Source organism: Schistocerca americana, chromosome 4 (genome assembly GCF_021461395.2).
Source record: "Schistocerca americana isolate TAMUIC-IGC-003095 chromosome 4, iqSchAmer2.1, whole genome shotgun sequence".
NCBI lineage: Eukaryota > Metazoa > Arthropoda > Insecta > Orthoptera > Acrididae > Schistocerca > Schistocerca americana.
The window spans coordinates 281141295-281167287 of NC_060122.1; the positions used below are offsets into that span (position 1 = coordinate 281141295).

At 37.8% G+C, this 25993-nt stretch overlaps 1 protein-coding gene across 1 annotated transcript in view; it reads right to left on the reverse strand.

Annotated features, from left to right (window-relative positions):
- The window catches only part of LOC124613409 (dynein axonemal heavy chain 7-like), a 755469-nt gene that overhangs the window by 15698 nt on the left and 713778 nt on the right, over window positions 1-25993 (reverse strand). The window contains exon 37 of the mRNA XM_047142112.1: window positions 15863-16092. Coding sequence (XP_046998068.1) covers window positions 15863-16092 — 230 coding nt within the window. The remainder of the gene's footprint in view (window positions 1-15862; window positions 16093-25993) is intronic.

The following is a 25993-nucleotide window of genomic DNA, read 5'->3' on the forward strand; positions in this document are numbered from 1 at the left end:
ATGGCTAAAGAAATAGGTTTCCAAGATTTCTTAGCAGTCTTTTTACCATGCTTCTTAAAAGGGTCACAGCAAATTCTTTGTCTGTCTTCAAATGCTCACAAATAGAGCCTTTTGTGAGAAGAACGAACATTCTCAATATTCTCACAAGTGCTTCTTAGCTTCAGTAATTCAACGTCAGCATGATTCAGGCTTGGCATATCTATTAAATCAAGCTCTTCACTGCTATTACTTTTCTTCTGACACACAACTGCTCACACAAAACCTTAAGAACATTTGTTTTCCATTGTGATTTTTAATCAACTGTGTATGTTGCAGAAAAGAACTGGATGGTTTGGAACTTTTTCTTGTTCTCTAATTAGTCAAGAATGTACTATGAAGAATCTGTAAGGAGTAAATGAGAAAGAGTTAATGACCACTTCATTAAGTGATCTCTAATATTCACATTATGCAACAACTTTGTATTACAGTCAGACCCCACAATATGGAACCCCTCGATATGTAAAACCCTCAATATGATATTCTAGAACCCCTCACCTTGATAGTGTGACATATTTTATGACAGTCAATCAGAAGCTACTATAGAAGCGTAGTAAGATTCATAATACATAAATGCTTTGATTGTGGAATTGAATTATGTTTATTATAATTTCTTTTATTTTTTTTATTTGAATTATCATGTATAAGTAATAAATTTTACATAAATAAAGAAAATATTTTTTGTTTCAATTCCGTGAAAATATGTAAAATACTTATAACCTTAAAAATGTAGTATTGATAATGTCTTAACAGCCTTTAAAACGAAATACCTAAAAATTAACTTTCAAGTCTCAATAACAAAATCGGTGACAAAAATAATTAATAATTATTTGGTTTGAAGGTAATACATATTTCAAGTATATAAATTATGTTTAATGAATAAATTAATATATAAATCTCGATTTTTTTAAATTTATAATTAAATTGATGATATCATATAGTGATTAAATAATCATTTAGAGTAATAACTGATTATAAAAAAACCTTCAAAATGGAGTTATAAATATGAGTAAATTTTAATTTACTGTATTTTTAAATGAACTATCATCGATCATAATATAATTTTGTATGAAACAATAATAATAATAATATTTATATGAATATATTATTATATATAAAAACAAAGATGAGGTGACTTACTGAACGAAAGCGCTGGCAGGTCGATAGACACACAAACAAACACAAACATACACACAAAATTCTAGCTTTCGCAACCAATGGTTGCCTCATCAGGAAAGAGGGAAGGAGAGGGAAAGACGAAAGGATGTGGGTTTTAAGGGAGAGGGTAAGGAGTCTTTCCAATCCCGCTCCCGGGATTGGAATGACTCCTTACCCTCTCCCTTAAAACCCACATCCTTTCGTCTTTCCCTCTCCTTCCCTCTTTCCTGATGAGGCAACCGTTGGTTGCGAAAGCTAGAATTTTGTGTGCATGTTTGTGTTTGTTTGTGTGTCTATCGAACTGCCAGCGCTTTCGTTCGGTAAGTCACCTCATCTTTGTTTTTATATATATTTTTTCCCACGTGGAATGTTTCCCTCTGTTATATTGAATATATTATTATTAATATTGATAATTGATATAAAAAATACGTGAAAAAAACAATGCTAGATAAAATACGTGATCTTTTTCCACTCAGTATAATATTTGACAAAAAAAATTCACTAAAACATCTGACAACAAGCCATAATTAAACAAACCATACACTGCAACAACCGTTTTTAGGTTATAATATGATTGGGTGGTCTAGCGTCGCTTCATAAAAATTATACACCTCAGAGGGCACTGTATTATGTTGAAAAAATGCAACCTGTTGTGCTTATGGAAGTTAAATTAAGTCTCCCTGGTTATACGTTAGTGCTCAACTATGAATAGTTGGATGAATTCTTTCTCTTTTTAATTTCAATCGTTCCTTTTCACTATCTCATATTGAGGGGCTCTATTTCCAGAACATTATCATATTGAGGGGTTTGACTGTACTATCAAATAACTTACCAGGCAGAATGACTGCTTATGTAAGAAGCACAAAATCAAGACAAGAAAAGTCCTTCAGATATATAAAGTGCACAGACACACAAAAACATAACACACACAGCCTTTGTTGCATGTGAGTGTTGCTGCTAGACTGAATTTTTCATTGTTGTTTCATGTATTGTTGATTAGCTATCTGAAGCAATTAATTATTACAGCATTACTGAAAAAGTATAAGATCTAATGATAGAGGACAAACGCCCTTCTTATTTCTTTATGTTGAAAAGTACGGCAGTAGGAATTATTTGAAACAAAAATGCAGATGGTGAAACTTGTGATTCTGCTGAAAAAAAAAAAAAAAAAAAAAATCCTGAAATTTGCAAAAGAAAATACGTTAATCACAAATTTTCAAACATTTGTTGCTTAGACACAGCACTTTAATATTTTTTATATTATAGCTCTATACTTTTACTTTCCAATGACACCAAATTGAATAAAATTGATTCATAAATATAAAGGTTACAGTGGTTACAAACTTACAAGGCACTTCGTTTCTCAATGCCAGTTCACAGAAGGGGCCCACATTTCAAAATGGCCTCCTAATTACAATTTTGGTCAAAAAATTCCAGAAAAAATATTTTATCCCTAACTCATTATGTACATTCTTACACCAAATTTTCAGAAAAATCTGTGACATAAGGGCAATGACCACTGGTTGATTTCACATGAAATTACCCAACAGTTATATTATCCATAAGTTTTTACTGGACAGTTAAGCTAAAGTGAATAGTATTTATGTTTACAACACTATTTAAATAAGAAACACTTATGAAGCAATAATTTACAAAGTTAGTGAAGCTGCATCTGCCAACACAAAGAGTTGTGATGTTGGGAACAGGGAGATGAGCGGGTGTTAACATCTGTGTGCATGGTCTATATGGGGAATGGAGAATTATGCATAACTTTGTATGACACACATTGTCTTTTATGTTTTTATAGAAGCAGTAATTTTCGTAAATTGCGAATATTTTTTGGACTTGAATTCATGATATAATTTGTGTACAACATACATGTTATGAACCTTTGATATATTAACTTTTTCATCGACATCTACATGAATACTCTGCAAATCACGTTTAAGTGCCTGGCAGAGGGTTCATCAAACCACCTTCACAGTTCTCTGTTATTCTAATCTTGTATAGCGAGTGGAAAGAACAAACACCTATTTCTTTCCATGTGAGCTCTGATTTCTCTTATTTTAATGTGGTGATCGTTCCTCCCTATGTAGGTTGGTGTCAACAAAATATTTTTGCATTCAGAAGAGAAAGTTGGTAATTGGAATTTCGTGAGAAGATTCTGTCGCAACACAAAACACCTTTCTTTTAATGATGTCCATCCCAAATCCTGTATCATTTCAGTGACACTCTCTCCCATATTTTGTGCTAAACCCACGTTGACTATGTGTCAATAAACCTTTGTCTTCAAGGTAATTTTGGAAGGCTGTGTTTAGTAACTCTGCTTTGGCAGCACTATCTTCGATAGTCACTCCATTGCTATGACGCACATAAGGCATTGATTGTTTCTTGCCGCTAACATACTCTACATATGACATAATCTCTTTGGATTTTCTGCCAGGTTTTGAGCCAAAGTTTTGTTGTGGAAACTGTTATAAGCATCTCGCATTGAAGTTTGAGCTAAATTTCGAGCTTCTGTAAAAGACTGCCAATCTTGGGGATTTTGCATCTGTTTAAATTTGGCATGTTTTTTTCGTTGTTTCTGCAACAGTGTTTTGACCCATTTTGGGTACCTCAGAGGATCAGCTCTGTCGTTTGTTAACTTATTTGGTATAAATCTCTCAATTGCTGCTGATACTGTTTCTTTGAATTTAAGCCACTTCTTGTCTACACTTATAATATTAACTTGGAAGAAGTGCAGATTGTCTCTCAGGAAGGTGTCAAGGGAATTTTTAGCTGCTTTTTTGAATAGGTATGTATATTTTTTTGTTTAGTTTGGAGGATTTGTGGATTACACTATTCAATCTCGCTACGCCAACCCAGTGTTCACTAATCCCTGTATCCATTTTGTTGCTCATTATTAACTCAGGATTATTTGTTGCTTAGAGGTCAAGTGTGTTTTTACAACTGTTTGCAATTCACGTGGGGTCATGAACTAACTGCTAGAAATAATTTTCATAGAATGCATTTAGCACAATGTTGGATGATGTTTTATGTGTACCTCCAGAATTAATCGTGTATTTTGACCAACATATCGAGAGTAAATTAAAGTCACCACCTACTGTAATTGTATGAATCAGGTATGTGTTTGAAATCAAACTCAAGTTTTCTTTGCTACTGTATCATTTGAATTGGGAGGTTGGTAAAAGGATCCAGTTATTATTTTATTCTTGTTGCCAGCAATGACCTCTGCCCATACTAACGCACAGGAACTATCCACCTCAATCTCATGACACTACTTCTAACAGCAACAAACATGCCACCACGAACCATGTTTAGCCATCCTTTTGGAACACACTTAGGTTCTTTGCTTATCTCTGGCTTTAGCCAGCTTTCAGAGCCTATAATGATTTGAGCATCAGTACGTTCTATTAGCGCTTTTAGCTCTGGTACTTTCCCAATACAGCTACGACAATTTACAACACTTATACTGATAGTTCCTGTACCTACGTTCTTCTTGTGTTCGGCCTGCATCCTTTGTGACTGTAGCCCTTCTTGTGTTTTCCCGAGACCCTATAACCTAAAAAACTACCCAGTCCACACTTCACAGCTACTGCTACCCATGTAGCCTATCTCCTGGATATAGTGGACACCTGACCAATTCAGTGGAACCCAAAACCCAGCCACTCTTTGGCGCAAGTCGAGGAATCTGCAGCCTACACGGTCGCAGAACTGTCTGAGCCTCTGATTCAGACCCTCCACTCGGCTCTGTACTGGAGGTCCACAATCAGTCCTGTCAACTATGCTGCAAATGGTCAGCTCTGCTTTCATCTTGCAAGCAAGACTGGCTGCCTTTACCATTTCTGTTAGCCGCTCGAAACCAGAGAGAATCTCTTCTGATCCAAAGTGACACACATCATTGGTACCAAGGTGAGCAACCACCTGCAGTTGGCTGCACCCTGTGCTCTTCATGGCATCCGGGAGGACCCGTTCCACATCTGGAATGACTCCACCCGGTATGCACACAGAGTGCACATTGGTTTTCTTTCCCTTCTTGGTAGCCATGTCCCTAAGAGGTCCCATAACGCACCCGATGTTGGAGCTCCCAACTATCAATAATCCCATCCTCTGTTTAAAATGCTGTACATGCTTAGTCATCTGTAAATACTCTTCTCCAACACCAATTATAAATTAACATGAAATTCTGAATGATTACTTATGTGAAAAACAATTTGACAGTATCTTTTGTAGTGATGGTCTGAGTAGTGAAATGTCTGATATGCATCAGAATGTGTAAGTGATGGAGTCTAGGACATGAAACACTGAACAGAACAGGACTCTGATGGTGTAACAACTACTGTGTTTTATGAGATATGCAACAAAACAGACCATAAAGTGATTAATGTCACCCAATGATGGGCTCTCCTGTCTGCTTGGCAATGAAGCAACAATTTTCATGTGTCCACCAGAAACAGGTGATAAAATATGAATTTATCTGTAACTGACTTAAGTTTTGCTACACCAATGAAATGCCATAAAAGAATTATATTTTTGAGAAATTCTCATTTTCTTTACAATTTAAAAGTATATATACTTTACTCTTTGTATAATTTAGCATTAACAGAGAAGATTTATTGGTTTCAAAACACTCCCATCTGAAAAGAAGGTTTTAAATTTGGAGAGTGCATCTTCACAAAAACCCTGCATTGTTTAGTCGAAACAGAACATTTGGGAGTTTCATTATGCTGCTGTTAGAAGTTTATTGACATGTAATGCAAGCAAAACTCTTGGGGGTGTATTGTAATGAAATTGTGCTACAGTGTCACTGTCTAATAAGCAACAAGATATGGTAAAATATGTTACTCCTACAACTCACTATCCATGCATATGTGCCACAAAAAAAGTTATCTTTTATATTGAACTACAAGACACTGCAAACTGTGATATATGTTGGGGGTGTGGGGTGGGAGGATAGTGTATTGTATGTGTGGAAGTCACCAATTTTGAGACGATGGGAGAAGCTGACAGAAGACATGTTCCTCACAACTCACTTCAGGAAAAAAATCTTTACACAATAGAGTACTACATAATGTGCCAGGAAAGGGAGTACATAATTTCATGACTTTCTGTGACATGTCTAGACTGGAAAGGATTAGAATTGTCTTGGTGTATGGTGAACCAGAAATCCACTCCCTGTAGACAATGTTCCAAGACTTCTTGTTGTCTGCATTTATGGAGAAATTTCTGGCTGATGCTACATGCAAGCTGTCAATGTAGAACTGTCTGAGTGAAAAACATGATATCATCATATGAATGCATGCCACTTTTAATGTTTGTGCTTGATTCTTATTTATAGCAATCCAGTTGGCCACTTTCAAAGGGAACTGCGAACATTTGAACTGGAAAGGCAAGTTTGTTGGGTTGATACAAATTTGTGGTATCAATAGTCAATAGTCATATTACCCAGCCTATGGGAACAGTTGTCACATTGACTGTTCTACAGGAAGAGTGCTTTTTCTTTTAATTAAAAGGTAGGCTCTGTGTTAATTCAGGGTATAGGCTACCACCATCCCAAAGATCATCCAGATCTGTCCAGCCAGTTCATTGTGAAGGAGTATCAAACATATTAACTCAATGCAGAAAGAAAATAAACAATTTCTAGCTCAGTGCAGTGGGAATTTTATAATATTTGTAGAAGCAACAATGTCACCTGCCCTCCTGAGTGTTACTGTTACCAGTGGATATGTTTGCATGTCATAATCACATCCAGTCTCACTAAAAGCCTGCTACATTCTACATGTAAAGACATAAAGTTTCTCTGTGGTACAGAATTTAAATGACACCAATATTGCAAGTCTTCAAGTGTCTCAGAAGCTATAAGATATGCCTGACACTCAGCAGCTAAAATGTTACAGGCTTATATGGAAGTAAGGATTAACACTTTGAGGGTTGTATAAGCATTGAATTCATTTCATTTAATCATATTATGTAGGACATAGTAAGCAATAAAAGCATTTTCGCAAACATGATACAATTCAAAAGTCAAAGAGTTAATAGCTTTTTCTAAAAGTAATTATTGTTCCACCTTTCATGTTATATTTTTGGTGGTAAGGTACTATGGGACCAAACTGCTGAGGTCATCAGTCCCTAGGCTTACACACTACTACTTAATCTAGCTTAAACTAACTTATGCTGAAGGCAACACATACACCCATGCCCGAGGGAGGACTCGAACCTCTGAAGGGGAGGGGGGTCATGTTATATTCTTCAAATCAATAAATATCTTGTACTACAGACTTTTGAAACATTCAATAACACTAACAATAATAAATGTATTATTATAATAAATGTATTACTGTTGTTGTTATTGATTATTGAAACATTCAATAACAACAACAATAATAAATGTATCTTATGAACAAAAATTTCGAAAATATCAAACTATAGAAAGAAAGAAATATGTTCAATATTCTTAACATGGAAGAAGTTCATGCTCAGATCACAAGTTTCCGGAAAAATTGCTTCAAAAATAGGATTACAAATATCATTTGAGAAAACTGAAATCATGCACATGAAACCTCTTTGCATAGATAAAATCTTCATAAATGATCAAGTAGTTAACATAGTTCAACAATTTAAATACCTTGGAGAATCTATTTTGCACAACTTGGGTGAGAAAGCAACATGGATAAATAGAACCATCAAAACGAAAAAAGCACAATTTCTAACCTGGTCAACATATAATAAGAAATGGCTGTCAATAGACACTAAGATCCAACATTACAAAACTGTAACTCTCCCGGAAGCAACTTATTCTTGTGAAACTCTGTTCCAAATTAAAAATGAAAGAAGAACCAATCAGCTCCTCAAAACTGAATGAAGAATTATCAGAACATGCATCAATAAATAATACCAGATTGATGGAGTCTGGAGAATCCTCGCTAATGAAACTGTCTATTGTGAGATTGAACCAACCACCAGAACAATGAAGAAGAAAAGAATCTCATATTTCTTTCATGTCTTACAACTGCCTGACAATAGGATTTTAAAACAACTAATGATGAGAAGTCTTGGAAAGAAGACAGGAGGACAGTGAGTCAAAGAAATTCAGCAAGATCTTGAAGCAGTCGGACTTAGAATTACTGATATAGAGAACAAAAATAAAATTAATACTCTCCTTGTGAGTCATAAATTTTCAGCTGAAATGAGGCACAGAAGACTGGTAGAGATTGTAGACGAGTTAAGAAAATTGCGTTCGGAACAACTGAATCAGTACTGGGCTGAGCGCAAGAAGCAAGTAGTCCAATCTTCAAAGAGAAAGTGAACATGGAATGATTCAAGTGGTCTGATGTGACCAATAAAGTTAATAATAATAATAATAATAATAAACCCCGTGTAGGCCCGGGAAAAGAATAGGCCTCTGGTATGTTCTGCCAGTCATAAAAGGCGACGAAAAGAACAAACCACTAGTAGGGCTAACCCCTCTATTAGTGTGATTAGTTGGTTCAGGACAGAACTAATGAAGCCTCGGACAAGCGCTGTCATGGTCGGGGATGATGCTTGAACCCTATGCCCGTCCACAATGGTAACGACACTGCTAGCCACACGGCAAATGATTTAAATCCAAATAGATATGTTTTGCAGGATGTGCTTGCTGCAACCACTCTAGAAGGAAAACAAAGACAAAGGTCAGATGAAGTAAACCGACACCTCGTGTTCTGTTATTACCAAGCAACAAACTTAGGAACCAACACAACTGGATACAGATCACAAACATACACAACATTTATTACCAGATACCCAGAATTAAAATTTTTAGCAGAACAACAACTAGCTGATCAGATTCGTGTAATAATAAAAAATAACAGGATACCCCAGTCAGAATTAGAAAACATCAAACAACAAGTACAACAAATACTGGAACAAAATAATGTGCAATCAGATGAAGAAGAAAATACAGTAATGGACTCAAACATCCCAGAGCAAACAAACAAAGAACAACATGCATCAATTAAAGAATCAGAGGAAAACGAAATCTTAAGAGAGCCACCAGAACAAGCACAAATAGAACACACGTTAGATATAGAAGAAAAATTTCAGCTGACATAAATAGAATACAAAGACACAAATACAGACATTAGACCATTCTTGCATAGACCACCAAATAACCGACAAGTCGAAACAACAATAACAACTATCAACACAATCATACACAACAAAATAAATGAAAATGCAACTATGGAAGAGTTACAACTACTGGTTTATGTAGGAGCACTCACTACACTAAATATACACACTAGGCAGAGATCAGAACCAACCAACACACAGAAGAAACCCACAAAACCAGCATGGCAACACAGGCTACAGATCAGAATAGAAAAACTGAGAAAATACATTGGACAGCTAACACAATTTATTAAACGATTTATTGCAGCAAAATAGCCATTATAGTTTTACATTAGATTACAATCATTTGAGAGTGAATTACAAGGATGTATTGAGTGTCTGCATAATTCTTAGTAGATTACATTCAGTGCAGGTATTATAACAGATTATCATTTGAACCATTTATTGCATAGTCTCTAATTGATCTGGTCCTCTTGTTGCATGTTTCTATATGGCATCTCTCACAAGACTGTCCACATAGTGTACACTTGCAAAGGTTTGACGGTTCGTGGTATGTTGTATTTGCAAAAATTTCATGGTGGAATCCGTGTACTGCGAGTCTTGTAAGTACGTGTCTCATCTCAAAATTTGCTGCTGTCCAAGTGCGCTCGATCATGGCCCCGGATCCATAGAATTTCGTTGGTACTTCCTCTCTTTCCTTGAGTAGTGATCTTAGTAGGTTCTCCAATGCTGATGTGTTGGGAAGCAAGAACATTGTCCTTAGATCCTCGATGAGGAAAGATTCTCGGGCGAGAAGGGAAAACTAAGCTTGATTTTGTGGTTTTTGCTACCCGTAATGCTCTTTTGATATAGATCGCTTTTATTCTTTCCAGTGTTTCTAAGTTCTTTTCATTTAGGTGTATCCGTATGATTCCTATCCCATAAGCCAGTATCGGTATTATTTTTGATTTGAAGAGTGCCATAGCTGTGTCTAGATTTAGTGTTCTGATGGAACTTATTTCGTTTATCACTCTGATGGCCTGTGTCGCTTTCTATGTTGTGTGTTTAGTGAAGCACTTTGCGGACAGCTGGAGTGTTATCCCTAGATATTTGTAATCTTTTGTGATAGATATTTGCTTTCCTTGTAGTGCAATTCTTGTCGTTTTTGGGATTTGCCCGCCTGGTCTGAATACCATCATTTCCGTTTTGTCGGTGTTGATTACAAACTTGTGTTTTCTGCACCATTTTTCCACGTCTTCTATAGTCTCCCATAGTTTCTTTAGGTTTTTTGAGCCTATCACGATGTCGTCCGCGTAGGCATATGCTTCGACATCTTCATCATTAGCGATTTCCATAACGTCCTTTGCTGCCAGAATGAACAGGAGCGAGCTTAGTGGGTCTGCTTGGAGTACTCCGTTTGTTTGCCTTATTGGTTCAGACAGGTCGAGGTTGTCCGAGATCCTTATCTCATTCCATTCATTTATGGAGTTTATAATCCTCGTCCAGACGCTGTCTCTTCCCAGGGTTTCGTTGAGCATCCTTTTTACTAATGATCGGTCGAGGAGGTCAAAGGCCTTTGTGAAGTCTATGAATACAGCATAATATTTTTGCTTCTTATCGATGGTTTCCCATGTGTTTTTTAAAAGCAGCTCCACTGCTGTGATAGTGGATCATTTTCCCTGAACCCGAATTGAGATTCTGGGAGGTGGTCTTCCATAGTGTGTCTTATTCTTCCTGTGATTAGTTTTGTGAATATCTTAAAAGGGTTGTTCTCCAAGGCTATTCCTCTGTATTTGTTTGTGTCCTTTGGGTCGTCCTTCCCTTTGTACATTACCCTTACTATTGATTTTCTCCACTGGCCTGGGATTTTTGCTGTTTCAATACATTTGTTATAAAGTTTTGTCCAGGTTGGTGCTAGCAGATGGGCTGTGTCTTTAAGGTATTCATTGTAAAGCATGTCCGGTCTGGCTGCTTCCTTCCTTTTTGTTGATTCAATGATGTTTCGGACCTTATTTGGAGTGAGTGGGGACCAGGCTGCCATCTCTTGCCGTGTGAGCTCTTGACTTGCTACCTGTGCTCCTTCTCTACCATCTTTGTTGAGAATGTCTTTGAAATGTCTCGTCCATTCTTCCATGCTTATACAGTGTGGCTGTGCCTGCTTTCGGGGGCGGATTGCAATGAATGGGTCTCTCCTGGCTTCTTCAGCTAGTCTTCTTCCCTGTGTGCCTTTCTCTTCTCCCTTGTTAGTGTTTTGTAGGGTCTTCTTTTCTCAGCATATGTTTGTAGTAGTGAGTGATTATCTGTGTCCGTTTTTAGTTGGTGTAAAGCTTGGAGTACTTCTTTTCTTTGCTGATAACACTCTTGATCGAACCATGGTTTAGCTCTTCTCACTTTCCTGGGGGTAGTTGCTTGCTTTAAGAGTTTCTACAGTTCAAGTGCTGCCTCTTCTACTTTTGAGTTGTCGATTAAGGACTCAATTTGTTCTATCTGGTCGTGGTATTCTTCCACTTTCCTTGGATCCAGTCTCCTTGAGAGCAGTCTCTTCTCTTGGTTCTCTCTTGTCTTCCAATCACTTTGTATGACTATGTTCATCGGGATGTGTTTTCTTATAGGTGTGTGGTGTGCATTCCAAAGTGGGCTTATGTCCCCTTTTTTATTTCCTCTTATGAGGGCGATATCAATAGTACTTTTGCCATTATGGCAGAAGTACGTAGGAACATTTGTGTCATTTAGCAGGATGAGGCCTTCTTCTTGTAGTGATTCGATTACTAATTTTGTTTTGTGATTCTGTACATTCAACTGACAGTTTAAATCCCCTGTGATAAGTAAAGGGATGTCTTTCTTACTCCGTCTTATTTGTTGGCCCAGTTCATTGATTATGTCTATGGCCGATTCGCTTGGCTGGAAGTAGGTTGCTAATATTGTGATGTGTTTTACTTCTATTAGAATGGAGTGATTTAGTTCTATTGTCGCTATAATTGGTGTTATCCACAGTTTCAGTAGGACTCTTATTCCCCCTTGGGGTCGCCCCCTTTCTCCTTGCTTTGCCAGCATATTTATGCTATAGAATTTAGGGTGTTGCCAATGATCTGTGAGAAAAGTTTCTGTGAATATTGCTACGTCATAACCTTCGAGAAAGTCTGTTGGAGCTATGCATGCTGCGTTTTTCAATCCTTCTACATTCCATAACATTATCTTCATGTTTTTTCTCCCTTCATTTTCTCCAGGTTTTGTCGTCTCCGGGTACATCTGGTTTTGACACTCTAGTACTGGTGTGCTTCTCATATTGTCTGCTATGTTGTGGCATTGCTGGTCTTGGGCGAGTGAAAATCCTGAGTTTCCTTCGATGACAGCCTCTTGTAGGTTGGCCGGTTTCCGGCTTCATTATATAGGAAGTCCTGATCCCTGATAGGTTTCTTTTTTCTTTCTCCCCTCCTATATCTTATCTGTCGGGTCTCTGATGACCTTACTTCTTTTCCTGTTGTTTGCGTTATCTGTTCCTCTTTTGGGGGTGGGGGTAGTGGGTCCTCTTCTGTTGCTGATGATGTTGCTTCTTTTTCCTCTATCGGGCATGGTGAGGTTTGTGGGTCTGCTTCTGTTGGTGATGGGGTTGTTTCTCTTTCTTTTATGTGGCACAGTGGAGACTTTCCTGTCTCTTCCTTCACTGGTAGTGTTATGGGTATGTGTGTCTGCCCTTGTAGTTTGTCAAATTTTTCCAAAATTTCTTTGCACAGAATAGTTTTTCCACAATTTATAAGAAATGAAATATCAGACAAAAAATGAAAAAGGTTAGGCAAAATCTCACAACAAGAAGCAATAGAGCAATTAGATGAAAAGAAGCAGAAATTACAAGCATTGGCCAAACGACTTAGAAGATACAAAAAAAGTGATAATATAAGGGAACAAAACCAAACATTCAACACAAACCAAATTTTACCAGACAATAGATAACACACACAATAAAATAGACAATCCACCAAACATAACAGACATGGAATACTTCTGGAGCAACATATGGTCAAACCCGGTACAACATAACAGACATGCACGGTGGATACAAGCAGAAACAGACTCATACAAGATGATACCACAAATGCCTGAAGTGATAATTTTGCAACATGAAGTCACCCGAGCAAATAATTCTATGCATAATTGGAAAGCCCCTGGAAACGATAAAATAGCAAATTTCTGGCTAAAGAAGTTCACCTCAACACATTCACATCTAACTAAATTATTTAACAATTACATTGCAGACCCATACACAGTCCCTGATACACTTACACAAGGAATAACTTATCTGAAACCTAAAGATCAAGCAGACACAGCAAACCCAGCAAAATATCGCACCATAACATGCCTGCCAACAATCTACAATATATTAACTTCAGTCATTACACAGAAATTAATGACACATACAACACAGAACAAAATTATAAATGAAGAACAAAAAGGCTGCTGCAAAGGAGCACGAGGATGTAAAGAGCAACTGATAATAGATACAGAGGTGACATATCAAGCTAAAACAAAACAAAGGTCGCTGCACTATGCATACATTGATTACCAAAAAGCTTTTGATAGTGTACCCCACTCATGGTTACTACAGATATTGAAAATATACAAAGTAAATCCTAAATTAATACAGTTCCTAAACATAGTAATGAAAAATTGGAAAAGCACACTTAATATCCAAACAAATTCAGATAATATCACATCACAGCCAATACAGATTAAGCGTGGAATATACCAAGGAGACTCATTAAGTCCTTTCTGGTTCTGCCTTGCTCTGAACCCACTATCCAACATGCTAAATAATACAAATTATGGATACAATATTACTGGAACATACCCACACAAAATCACACATTTGCTATACATGGATGATTTAAAACTACTGGCAGCAACAAATCAACAACTCAACCAATTACTAAAGATAACAGAAATATTCAGCAATGATATAAATATGGCTTTTGAACAGACAAATGTAAGAAAAATAGCATAGTCAAGGGAAAACACACTAAACAAGAAGATTACATATTGGATAACCACAGCGACTGCATAGAAGCGATGGAAAAAACAGATGCCTATAAATATCTAGGATACAGACAAAAAATAGGAATAGATAATACAAATATTAAAGAAGAACTAAAAGAAAAATATAGACAAAGACTAACAAAAATACTGAAAACAGAATTGACAGCAAGAAACAAGACAAAAGCTATAAATACCTATGCTATACCAATATTGACCTACTCATTTGGAGTAGTGAAATGGAGGAACACAGACCTAGAAGCACTCAATACACTTACACGATCACAATGCCACAAATATAGAATACATCACATACATTCAGCAACAGAAAGATTCACATTAAGCAGAAAGGAAGGAGGAAGGGGATTTATCGACATAAAAAACCTACATTATGGACAAATTATATATAAAAACAAAGATGAGGTGACTTACCGAACGAAAGCGCTGACAGGTCGATAGACACACAAGCAAACACAAACATACACACAAAATTCTAGCTTTCACAACCAACGGTTGCCTCATCAGGAAAGAGAGAAGGAGAGGGAAAGACGAAAGGATGTGGGTTTTAAGGGAGAGGGTAAGGAGTCATTCCAATCCCGGGAGCGGAAAGACTTACCTTAGTGGGAAAAAAGGACAGGTATACACTCGCACACACACACACATATCCATCCACACATACGTGTCTGTATGTGTGGATGGATATGTGTGTGTGTGCGAGTGTATACCTGTCCTTTTTTCCCACTAAGGTAAGTCTTTCCGCTCCCGGGATTGGAATGACTCCTTACCCTCTCCCTTAAAACCCACATCCTTTCATCTTTCCCTCTCCTTCCCTCTTTCCTGATGAGGCAACCGTTGGTTGCAAAAGCTAGAATTTTGTGTGTATGTTTGTGTTTGCTTGTGTGTCTATCGACCTGCCAGTGCTTTCGTTCGGTAAGTCACCTCATCTTTGTTTTTATATATAATTTTTCCCACGTGGAATGTTTCCCTCTATTATATTGACTACATTATGGACAGGTAGACAATTTAAGAAAATTCTTTACGGAACGAGCAGAAACTAGCAAAATACACAAAGCAATCACTCATATAAATACATCGGCTACTCCATTGCAATTTCATAACCACTTCTACAACCCTTTAGATCACATAACATCAAGAGATACAAAGAAAGGAAACTGGAAAAAGAAAACACTACATGGTAAGCACCCATATCATCTAACACAGCCACACATCGATCAAGACGCATCCAACGCATGGCTAAGAAAAGGCAATATATACAGTGAGATGGAAGGATTCATGATTGCAATACAGGATCAAACAATAAACACCAGATATTACAGCAAGCATATTATTAAAGATCCCAATCTCACAACAGATAAATGCAGACTTTGCAAACAACAAATAGAAACAGTAGACCACATTACAAGCTTCAATCATTTGTAATAGCCCTGTATATATGCTAATAATAGTGGCACCTGCGTGTGAAATATAAATTAATATAAAGCACAAAAAATATAAAAGACAAAACTTGAAAGAAAAGTAATTTTATCCTTACTTCTCACTGTCCCACTTTGCTCCTTCTAGAAACAGGCCAGATATGCGGACGCCATCAGAATGAGATTCATCTACATCTGACTGTGGTGTAAGTGAACAATCAATTGACAACTTATTGAATGGAATGTCATTTTTACATGAATAATTCCATGTCAGCGTACTGAGAAAGCGATGTGTAGAAAACAGTGCTGACATCCAGAAAACTTTTGGTGGCCCATCATTGTACCATTTCTGAAATACACCGCAGTCAGTATTAATTATTAAAATAACATTTTATTTTCAATGGAAAATGCTTCTTCTTAATTTGTTCATCACATTACATAGTACCCATCATGAAAGAGAACCTTGAGGAAGGTACAGTATGGAAAAGTGTAAATAGATAAAGAACATCAGGTGTTTGAAATGGCATAAAAATTAATAGTTGTGAAACTGATATGTTTGTGTTTAAGGGACCATATATGTAAAAAAAACACTGTCATATGTTACAGTCAATGTGTTCCTGTGGTCTTTGGCCTGAAAGCTTGTTTGGTGCAGCTCTTCACACAAGTCTTTCCTGTACTAGTCTCTTTATCTTTGCATAACTATTGCAACCTACATGCACTTGAATCTGCTTACTGTTGTCAAGCTATTGTCTCTTCCTACAACTTTTACCCTCCACAAATTCTGTCATTACCAAATTAACTATTTCCTGGTGCTTCAGGATGTGTCCTACAAAACTACCACACCTTTTAGTCAAGAAGTGCTGTAATTTCCTTCCCCCCCCCCCCCCCCCCCACCCAATTTGATTCAATGCTCATTTTTTATCCAATCTACCTTTACAGTCCTTATCATTCCTCTGTGGTATTGTATTTCAAAATTGTCTGTTGTATTCCAGTTTGTACTGTTTATCATCTGTGTTTCACTTCTATATAAGGGTGCATTCCAAAAGTATTAGAGCAGTTTTTCTAATAGTTTAGTTTGTATCAGATGTTAATATATTTTTCTTTTTCAGAAAAGCTTTTCTTGCTATTGTCAGGTTGCATTTCATGTCCTCTTTGCTCTGACTATGGTTAGTTGTTTTTCTGGCCAAATAGCAAAACTTATCTATTATTTTAGTGTTCCAGTTACTGATTTATTTCCCTCGGCATCACTCAGTGTAATTTTACTACACTTGTGTATCACTGTTCTGATTTTTTTGATGTTCATTTTATAACCACTTTTTCCTTTCGACTGTCACTGTTCTGCTTTTTTTGATGTTCATTTTATAACCACTTTTTCCTTTCAACTGTTTTTCTGCGTCATTTTCCATTTCTAACAGACTTACTGTTTCATAAGCATACACTTCAAAATTTTTATTTCTTCTCCAATAATTTTCTTTTCCAAAAGTCTTCTTTGTGTCTATTACATTTTTCTCTACTATCAAATTAAAAACAAAATTGGATAAGTTAAAATCTCATTCCATTCTCAGTTGCTTCCTTTCTGTCATGTCTTTCAGCTGTTACAAATTCAGTTTGGTTTCTGTACAAGTTAACAACTCGTTACCTGTAATTTACTCCATATAACTTCATAATTTTGAAGAGTGTATCCAGTCAACACTGTCAAAAGTGTTTTCCAACCCTAAGCATTTGGCATGCTGCACCACTGTAGACTGTTAATGAAGGTATGTGCGCGCTGAATAGGTTCTCAGATATGTTAGTGTCTCAAAGACTTCTTAAGTAATAGAACCCAGTATGCTGTCATCAACAGCAAGCGTTCATCAGAGACAAGAGTAAAATATGGCATTTCAGTCTTCGATCGCTATTCTTTATTTTCAATTATCGGTTTCGGGCTAGCTGTCCATCTTCAGATCTGTTAGACAATGTTAAAAATGTAATTAATAAGAGAGATACAGTTAGTGATAAAAATATCTTAGTTTACAAAAAGAAATTTTGGAACGTATTAAATGCCAACATACCATATGATGTAGTTACAGAGTAACTTGTCCGTACAGAACACACAGTTCACTGTCATAAGTAAAGTAAATTTCAATCTGTTAAAACATTATACCGCAGTATTTAAGAGTAAACTGATTGGTAACAGTAAAAAGTGCCCTCTACCTATAACAATTGTGCATCTGTTATTATTTCGCCGTATATATTAATGGCGAATATTCTTTTTAATAAAACAATTTTTAAGGTAATAACATATTAATAATCTTTTTGAGTGGACCATGAAACGAAAAATTTTTACATTAATTTAAAATTTCTTTATAAAGAAACATAAAATATAATTAAAATGTAGATATTCTTCCGAAAATGTGCATTTGCTCTTCTTTGTTTTTGATTGGTGGTGGAGTGGATTTCCCTATGTCAGAATGTATACAACGCCATGGCAAGTCGTCTTGCGCCGCGCCCAATTCACCTCGCCGCCAGTACGCTGAGGGCCGTTCCGCTGTAGCTGTTTCTTACTGGGGCATGCTGTTGCATTCAAGAGTAAGCCTAAAACAGGTCTTTAAAAATCTCATAATTCCTGTGCATAAAATCATTTTGCTCATTAAGTAGTAGGCCTGGGGTTTTTCTTTGATGTGCGTATTTTTCAATCTCTTCAAGCATGTTGAGATAGAGACTTTTTGCATCTTTATGTAGCACCTCCATTTGTTCATTTATATTACTCACTTCATGTCTACTCTCTTTTACATGTGTTCCAAATGCTGTTCGATTGCTATGACTGCAATGTTCCCTGTATCAAATTTCAAAATTTCACCCTGTTTGTCCTATATAATAACTGTCACATTCAGCACATTTAATCTTATATACTCCAGAATTATTGTATTTCATTTGTTTCGTCATTGCTGGTTTATGCCTTAATCTATGTGCCATTTGCCCTTCGTTCTGAAATGCCACTGCGATGTTTTTTGGAAAGCATTAAGCAATTCTTTCCGACACACGCCCTTTGTATGTCAGGGTGACAAACTTCTTCTTAACTTTAATTTTCCTAGAATCGCTACTGATGCCCGCAGATTTGTTTTTGATCTTGTTAAACATACGTGTAACATCTTGTGTCCTGTATCCATTAGCTGCTGCTGCTTGCTCAGTAATACCTAGTTCTTTCTGCAACTCATCTTCCTGTAGTGTTTGATGAATGGCAGCTAGCTCTAAATGTATAAAAATGTAAGTTAATGCAGGTGAGTAGGAAAAACAAACCCATAATATATTGATACAGCTTTATTAGTGTCATGCTTGACATAGTCACATCATTTAAATATCTGGGCATAATGTTTCAAAGTGATGTGAAATGGAACAAGCATGTGAGGATTATGGTGTGGTAGGCAAATGGCCAGCTTCACTTTATTGGGAGTATTTTAGATAAGTGTGGTTCATCTGGAAAGAAGACAGCATACAAGACACCAGTGTGACCTGTTCTTGAGTACTGCTTGAGTGTTTGGGATACACACCAGGTTGGATTAAAGGAAGACATTTAAACACTAGGCTACTAGCTTGTTACCGACAGCTTTTAAAAACATGCAACTATTATGGAGATGCTTTGGGAAGTCAAATGGGAACCCATGGAGGGAAGGTCACATTTTTTCAAGGAATACTGTTGAGAAAATTTGGAGAACCAGTACTTGAAGCAGAACAATTCTACCGCCACCAACAAATGTTCCATGTAAGGATCATGAAGATAAGATATGAGAAATTAGGGCTAATGCTGAGGCATATAGACGGTCTTTTTTCCCTCGCTCTATTTTTGAGTGGGACAGGAAACTGGTACAGGGTACCACCGCCAAATACTGTGCGATGACATGTGGAGAATGGATGTACATGCAGGTTCTACAAATGATATAAATATAGGTTTGCTTCTTTCAAATCTTCTAAGATACGTCACTGTATTAGTACAGCCTTGTGTGTTCATACATTTGTCCTGAACCCTAACTGATCTTCCCTCAGGTCAGCTTCTACCAATTTTCCACTCTTCCATAAATGATTTATGTTGGTACACTGTCCAGTCATATTAATGTGACCACCTGTCAAAAGCATGAAAACACATTTTGCAGTGTGCATCACTGTGAGACAAGCAAGAATAGAGAGACAGAGGTTCTGGATGGTACGGACAGGGATGTGGAGCCATGCTAATTCCATTGCTGTGGCCAGTTGTGCTGTTTCTTGGTTGAGGATCTATGGTGTACACAGCCCAACTGAGATGGTCCACATATTCTCATTTGGGTTCAATCTAGAAGTTTGTTGGCCAGAGAACCACAGTAAGCTCAACCTGGTGCTCTTGAAACTGCAAACATACACTGCAGGCTATGTGACATGTTGCATTGTCCTGCTAGCAGATACCATCATGCCACAAAAAAACAAATTGCAAGGAGGGGTGAATTTGGTCCCCAAGGATAGATACATTCTTGTGTTGATCCAGTGTGCCTTCCAGAATGATAAAATCACCCAGGGAATGCAACAAAAACATTCCCCAGTGAACGGCACTCTATCCTCTGGCCAGGTCTCTTCTGACAATTGTTTCTTTCACATGTTACATGCCAATGGCCATCTGACTGATGGAACATAAAACGTGATTTATCTGAAGAGACCATTTGTCACCACCCTATGGATGTCCAGTCACGGCACTGATCTGAAATTTCCAGCCAATGAACAGCAGTCAGGATGGGTGCATGAACCAGATGCCTGTTGAGGAGGTGTAAAGGCGAGAGAGGTAGTATGCTGTCTGGGCGTGGGCTGAATTCTCTGTCGAAGATGAGGCCTGTGGACAGCAGCACGGGCAGGTCCTGGTATAGATACGACAACTGTTTATTAGTTCTTCACTAATTCATACAGTTCATACACTCATCTGATGGTGCTTCGTTCTCTGGCATGGTCCAGAGTTCCCTTGCAATATTCTGGACTCACAGCTGTAGACGTTGACGCATGGCAGGTGTCAAGCATGCACTACTTGGGAGACAGAGTGCTGCACACGTGTCTTCAGTATCTGAGGTGAGCTGAGGCAGTGAGATGTGGCCGCTCTGCGGTCAAGGCCATCAACCTGGTCTCCTCTAATGCAGAAGGTGATGTCATCCCAGCAGCATAGTGTTGGCAGTGCCTGGAGTCAAAGTCTGAACTGATGGTGAGGAGCACAGGTGGGCAGATAGGCACAGATCCCTCCTTCATGGACCGTTAGAGGCAGAATTCCCAGCGAGGATCCCTGGCTGACACACAGCAGGTGCCTAGTATGGCCCTGCTGTGGCAAATGTGACGTACTCAGTTGGACCAGTGTTTGAATGCTGGTTCCTGGTGCTGAAGTCACGGGAAGGTTGCATTTGTGGGACATAGTGAATCATCTGGAACGGTACAATGATTAGGGTCTGGCATAATGATCAGTGACATGGAAGTCAGTCGAGGCAGCATGGCTTCTTGAGGGCTGTCCCAGGGCATTGCATTGACACCCAGGACAGTGTCACAGAAGTCTTGCTGCTGCTGAGGGATGCTGATAATGCAGGAGTGATGGCCTGATTTTGGTGTTTGTGGACTGGTACTATGCCAGACAATCATGCAGTTCAGTGACTAGAATCTGTTGTCTGGCTGTGGCCTCATTGCAGTTCTGGGCTCTGACTTCTGCTCCAAGTTCTCCTATAATTTTCTCCTGTTATGATCTCCTACCCTGTGTGTTGAAATTTTACTGAAATAAAATAACCAGATAATTTACACTTTTACAATTTGTATTTGCTTCTCCTCTAACAGTATCTTGTGGTACACTACTTGTCTGTCTTCACTAGCACTATCTTCACCGTTTCATCACCTCTGAGGTGATGTGTTCTCATTTGCACACTGGTTACTTTAGTTCACCTTCAGTCCTATTAGGAGCTACAGCTATGTCATTCCTCTCATGGGGGGATAATGGGAATCAGGGAGGTGTCCTAAACTTTTTATTTTCTGCATATTAAATATACATATCCCACATTTGCTTATTAGTTACATTACATTCAGCTATAGTACAAAGTACATAGACAATAGACCCATTATCCAGGACAAACATAAAAAAACACATACATGAAGACCTGTACAATTCTCTTTCCTTTAATTATACTGCTACTTTATCACTGTGACCCAGCAAATAATCAAATCTAACCTAGGTGGAACAAAGTGACCTATGCAAACAGAATGATTTTTGCACTGCCATATTGCTTAGCAATACTGGCCTGTGTGAACTCTGTGGTTTGCACACTGTCCTTTTGTGGTACATTCTTATACTTTGGCTATTCGGAAAAATTTATTTATAATAGTTGGAGATCTATGACAACATAGCTTTGGTTGTGGCTTCAGGACACCATGGCCTGGGAATCTTTCTGAACTTACATCCTTACAATACATCAATAAAAGTACGTGATACCCCATTATAGTTAATTCTAACTTACATCTCCAATACTTCACAAAAAAATCTCAACAGCTCCACAAACAAGTAATCCAGTGGCCTCACTTCAAGAGCTCTCCAAATCCACTGACCCAGCTACAGGTAGTATAATGGATGCATCTGTGCTGTACACAAACTTGACATTTTCCCAGCCTCAGGCACTATATCAGCCTCACCTGTGTCATAGAATAAAAAATCCCTTTAATTCCTTAATATGCACATCTCTTCCAACATTGGGTAGATTGTCCCACAATGTCACTTCTTCATGAACATTGCTTCTCGAGGTGCCAGGTGCAGTTTAACTGATAACATCATGGCCAATGAAACATCTCACATCTGCGTGGTATCTCAGCACTTCGGCAGTTTTGAGACAATAAACGCATGATGTGAAATCAATGAAAACTAACCAAATAATACCACTGTGACTCTTTAATCTGGTCCTAATCCATCAGCACGGTACCATGGCTTCATCCTATCTTAATGAACTACGTAGCTAACTGTTTTCCTTGCGCATCACTTTCTCCTGATTACATCTCCTAATATTCCTGGCTTAGCCGTGAACTTGAGTCTTACATTATGCCTATCTCTAAATACTAGTATACATGCATACATCATCCTTCCTCATCATAAAATATTTACTCTATATAATTCTATATTTACAGCAATAATTCTTATGCCTCTTCTGGCTTAACCTAAAAAAATCACTGTTGTTTATGGGGTACCCAAAGTTTTCCATACCTCAGCCAGGCACAGTTTCTGCACTGCATGGCATAATGTCCTTTTTTATGACAAGCCCAATATACTATGGGATGTAGATCAGTGCACCTGGCGGAGTGCCCTGGTAAATTGCTCTGGGTGCATATTACTGGAGTTAATGGTTAAGCCCTCGGTCCCTTACTGAACACCAAAGTGGTATCTGGCTCCGATATTATGAAAAAAAGTAGCGATAGGGCAAACCAAAAGATGTGGGGAATCCCATGAGCGAATGTAAAAAGTTTTGTGTCGCTACTTACATCTCTTGCTGTCCCACCTTCCTGCGATCTCTGTCTTCCATCTGACAACTTCCCTGTCCCCTTCAGAAAGCTGCTGCTATAAACTATGGCACTAACTGCTGTCTTTAAAGTTGTCCATCTTCATCTACATCTACAGCTACATCTACATGGATACTCTGCAAATCACATTTAAGTGCCTGGCAGAGGGTTCATCAAACCACCTTCACAATTCTCTATTATTCCAATCTCATATAGCGCATGGAAAGAATAAACACGTATATCTTTCTGTACAAGCTCTGGTTTCCCTTATTTTATTGTGGTGATCATTCCTCCCTATGTAGGTCGATGTCAACAAAATATTTTTGCATTCGGAGGAGAAGGTTGGTGATTGGAATTTCATGGGAAGATTCCTTCGCAACGAAAAATGCCTTTCTTTTAATGATTTCCAGCCCAAATCCTGTATCATTTCTGTGACATTCTCTCCTATATTTCACAATAATACGTAATGTGCTGCCTTTCTTTGAACTTTTTCGATGTACTCCATCAGTCCTAACTGGTAAGGATCCCACACCGCATAGCAGTATTCTAAAAGAGGACGTACAAGTGTAGTGTAGGCAGTCTCCTTAGTAGGTCTGTTATATTTTCTAAGTGTCCTGTCAATAAAACACAATCTTTGGTTAGCCTTCCCCACAACATTTTCTCTGTGTTCCTTCCAAATTAAATTGTTTGTAATTGTAATACCTAGGAATTTAGTTGAATTTACAGCTTCTAGATTAGACTGATTTATCGTGTAACCGAAGTTTAATGAATTCCTTTTAGTACTCATGTGGATGACCTCACACTTTTTGCTATTTAGGGTCGACTGCCACTTTTCGCACCATTCAGATATCTTTTCTAAATCCTTTTGCAGTTCGTTTTGATCTTCTGATGACTTAATTAGTTGATAAACAACAGTGTCATCTGCAAACAACCGAAGACAGCTGATCAGATTGTCTCCAAAATTGTTTATATAAATAAGGAACAGCAAAGGGCCTATAACACTACCTTGGGGAACACCAGAATTCACTTCTGTTTTACTCAATGACTTTTCATCATTTACTACGAACTGTGACCTCTCTGATAGGAAATCACAAATCCAGTCACATAACTGAGATGATATTCCATAAGCACGCAATTTCACTATGAGACGCTTGTGTGGTACAGTGTCAAAAGCCTTCGGAAACTCCAGGAATACGGAATTGATCTGAAATACCTTGTCAATAACACTCAGCACTTCATGTGAATAAAGAGCTAGTCGTGTTTCACAGGAACGATGTTTTCTAAACCCATGTTGACTGTGTGTCAATAGACTGTTTTCTTCAAGGTAATTCATAATTTTCGAACAGAATATATGTTCTAAAATCCTGCTGCATATTGTCATTAATGATTTGGGCCTGTAATTTAGTGTATTACTCCTACTACCTTTCTTGAATATTGGTGTGACCTGTGCAACTTTCCAGTCTTTGGGTACGGATCTTTCATTGATCAAAGAGTTGTATATGATTGTTAAGTATGGAGCTTTTACATCAGCATACTTGGAAAGGAACCTAATTGGTATACAGTCTGGACGAGAAGACTTGCTTTTATTAAGTGATTTAAGTTGCTTCACTACTCCGGGGATATTTGGCTCTGAGCACTATGGGACTTAACTTCTGAGATCATCAGTGCCCTAGAACTTAGAACTACTTAAACCTAACTAACCTAAGGACATCACACACATCCATGCCTGAGGCAGGATTCGAACCTGTGACCATAGCGGTCGTGCGGTTCCAGACTGAAGTGCCTAGAACCGCTCGGCCACTCCAGCTGGCTAAATGTTCAAATCTGTCTGAAATCTTATGGGACTTAACTGCTAAGGCCATCAGTCCTTAACCTTACACACTACTTAACCTAAATTATCCCAAGGACAAACACACACACCCATGCCCGAGGGAGGACTCGAACCTCCGCCGGGACCATCCGCACAGTCCATGACAGCAGTGCCTAGACCACTCGGTAAATCCCGCGCTGCAAGGATATTTACTTCTAAGTTACTCATGTTGGCAGCTGTTGTCAATTCGAGTTCTGGAATATTTACTTCGTCTTCTTTTGTGAAGGCATTTTGGAAGGCTGTGTTTAGTAACTCTGCTTTGGCAACACTGTCTTTGATAATATCTCCATTGCTATTGTGCAGAGAAGGCATTGATTGTTTCTTGCCACTAACATACTTCACATATGACCAGAATCTCTTTGTATTTTCTGCCAGATTTTGAGACAAACGTTTGTTGTGGAAACTGTTATAGGCATCTTACATTGAAGTCCGTGCTATATTTTGTGCTTCTGTAAAAGATCGCAAATTTTGGGGATTTTGCAACTGTTTGAATTTGGCTCATTTGTTTCGTTGTTTCTGCAACAGTGTTCTAACCCATTTTGTGTACCAAGGAGGATCAGCTCTGTTGTTTGTTAATTTATTCGGTATAAAGCTCTCAATTGCTGCTGATACTATTTCTTTGAATTTAAGCCACATTTTGTCTACACTTATATTATTAATTTGAAATGACTGGAGATTGTCTCTCTGGGAGGCGTCAAGTGAATTTTTATCTGCTTTTTTGAATAGGTGTATTTTTCACTTATTTTTCGAGGATTTGGTGATTGCAATGTTCAATCTCGCTACGACAACTCTGTGTTCACTAATCCCTGAATCGGTTTTGATGCTTGTTATTAACTCAGGATTATTTGTTGCTAAGAGGTCAAGTGTGTTT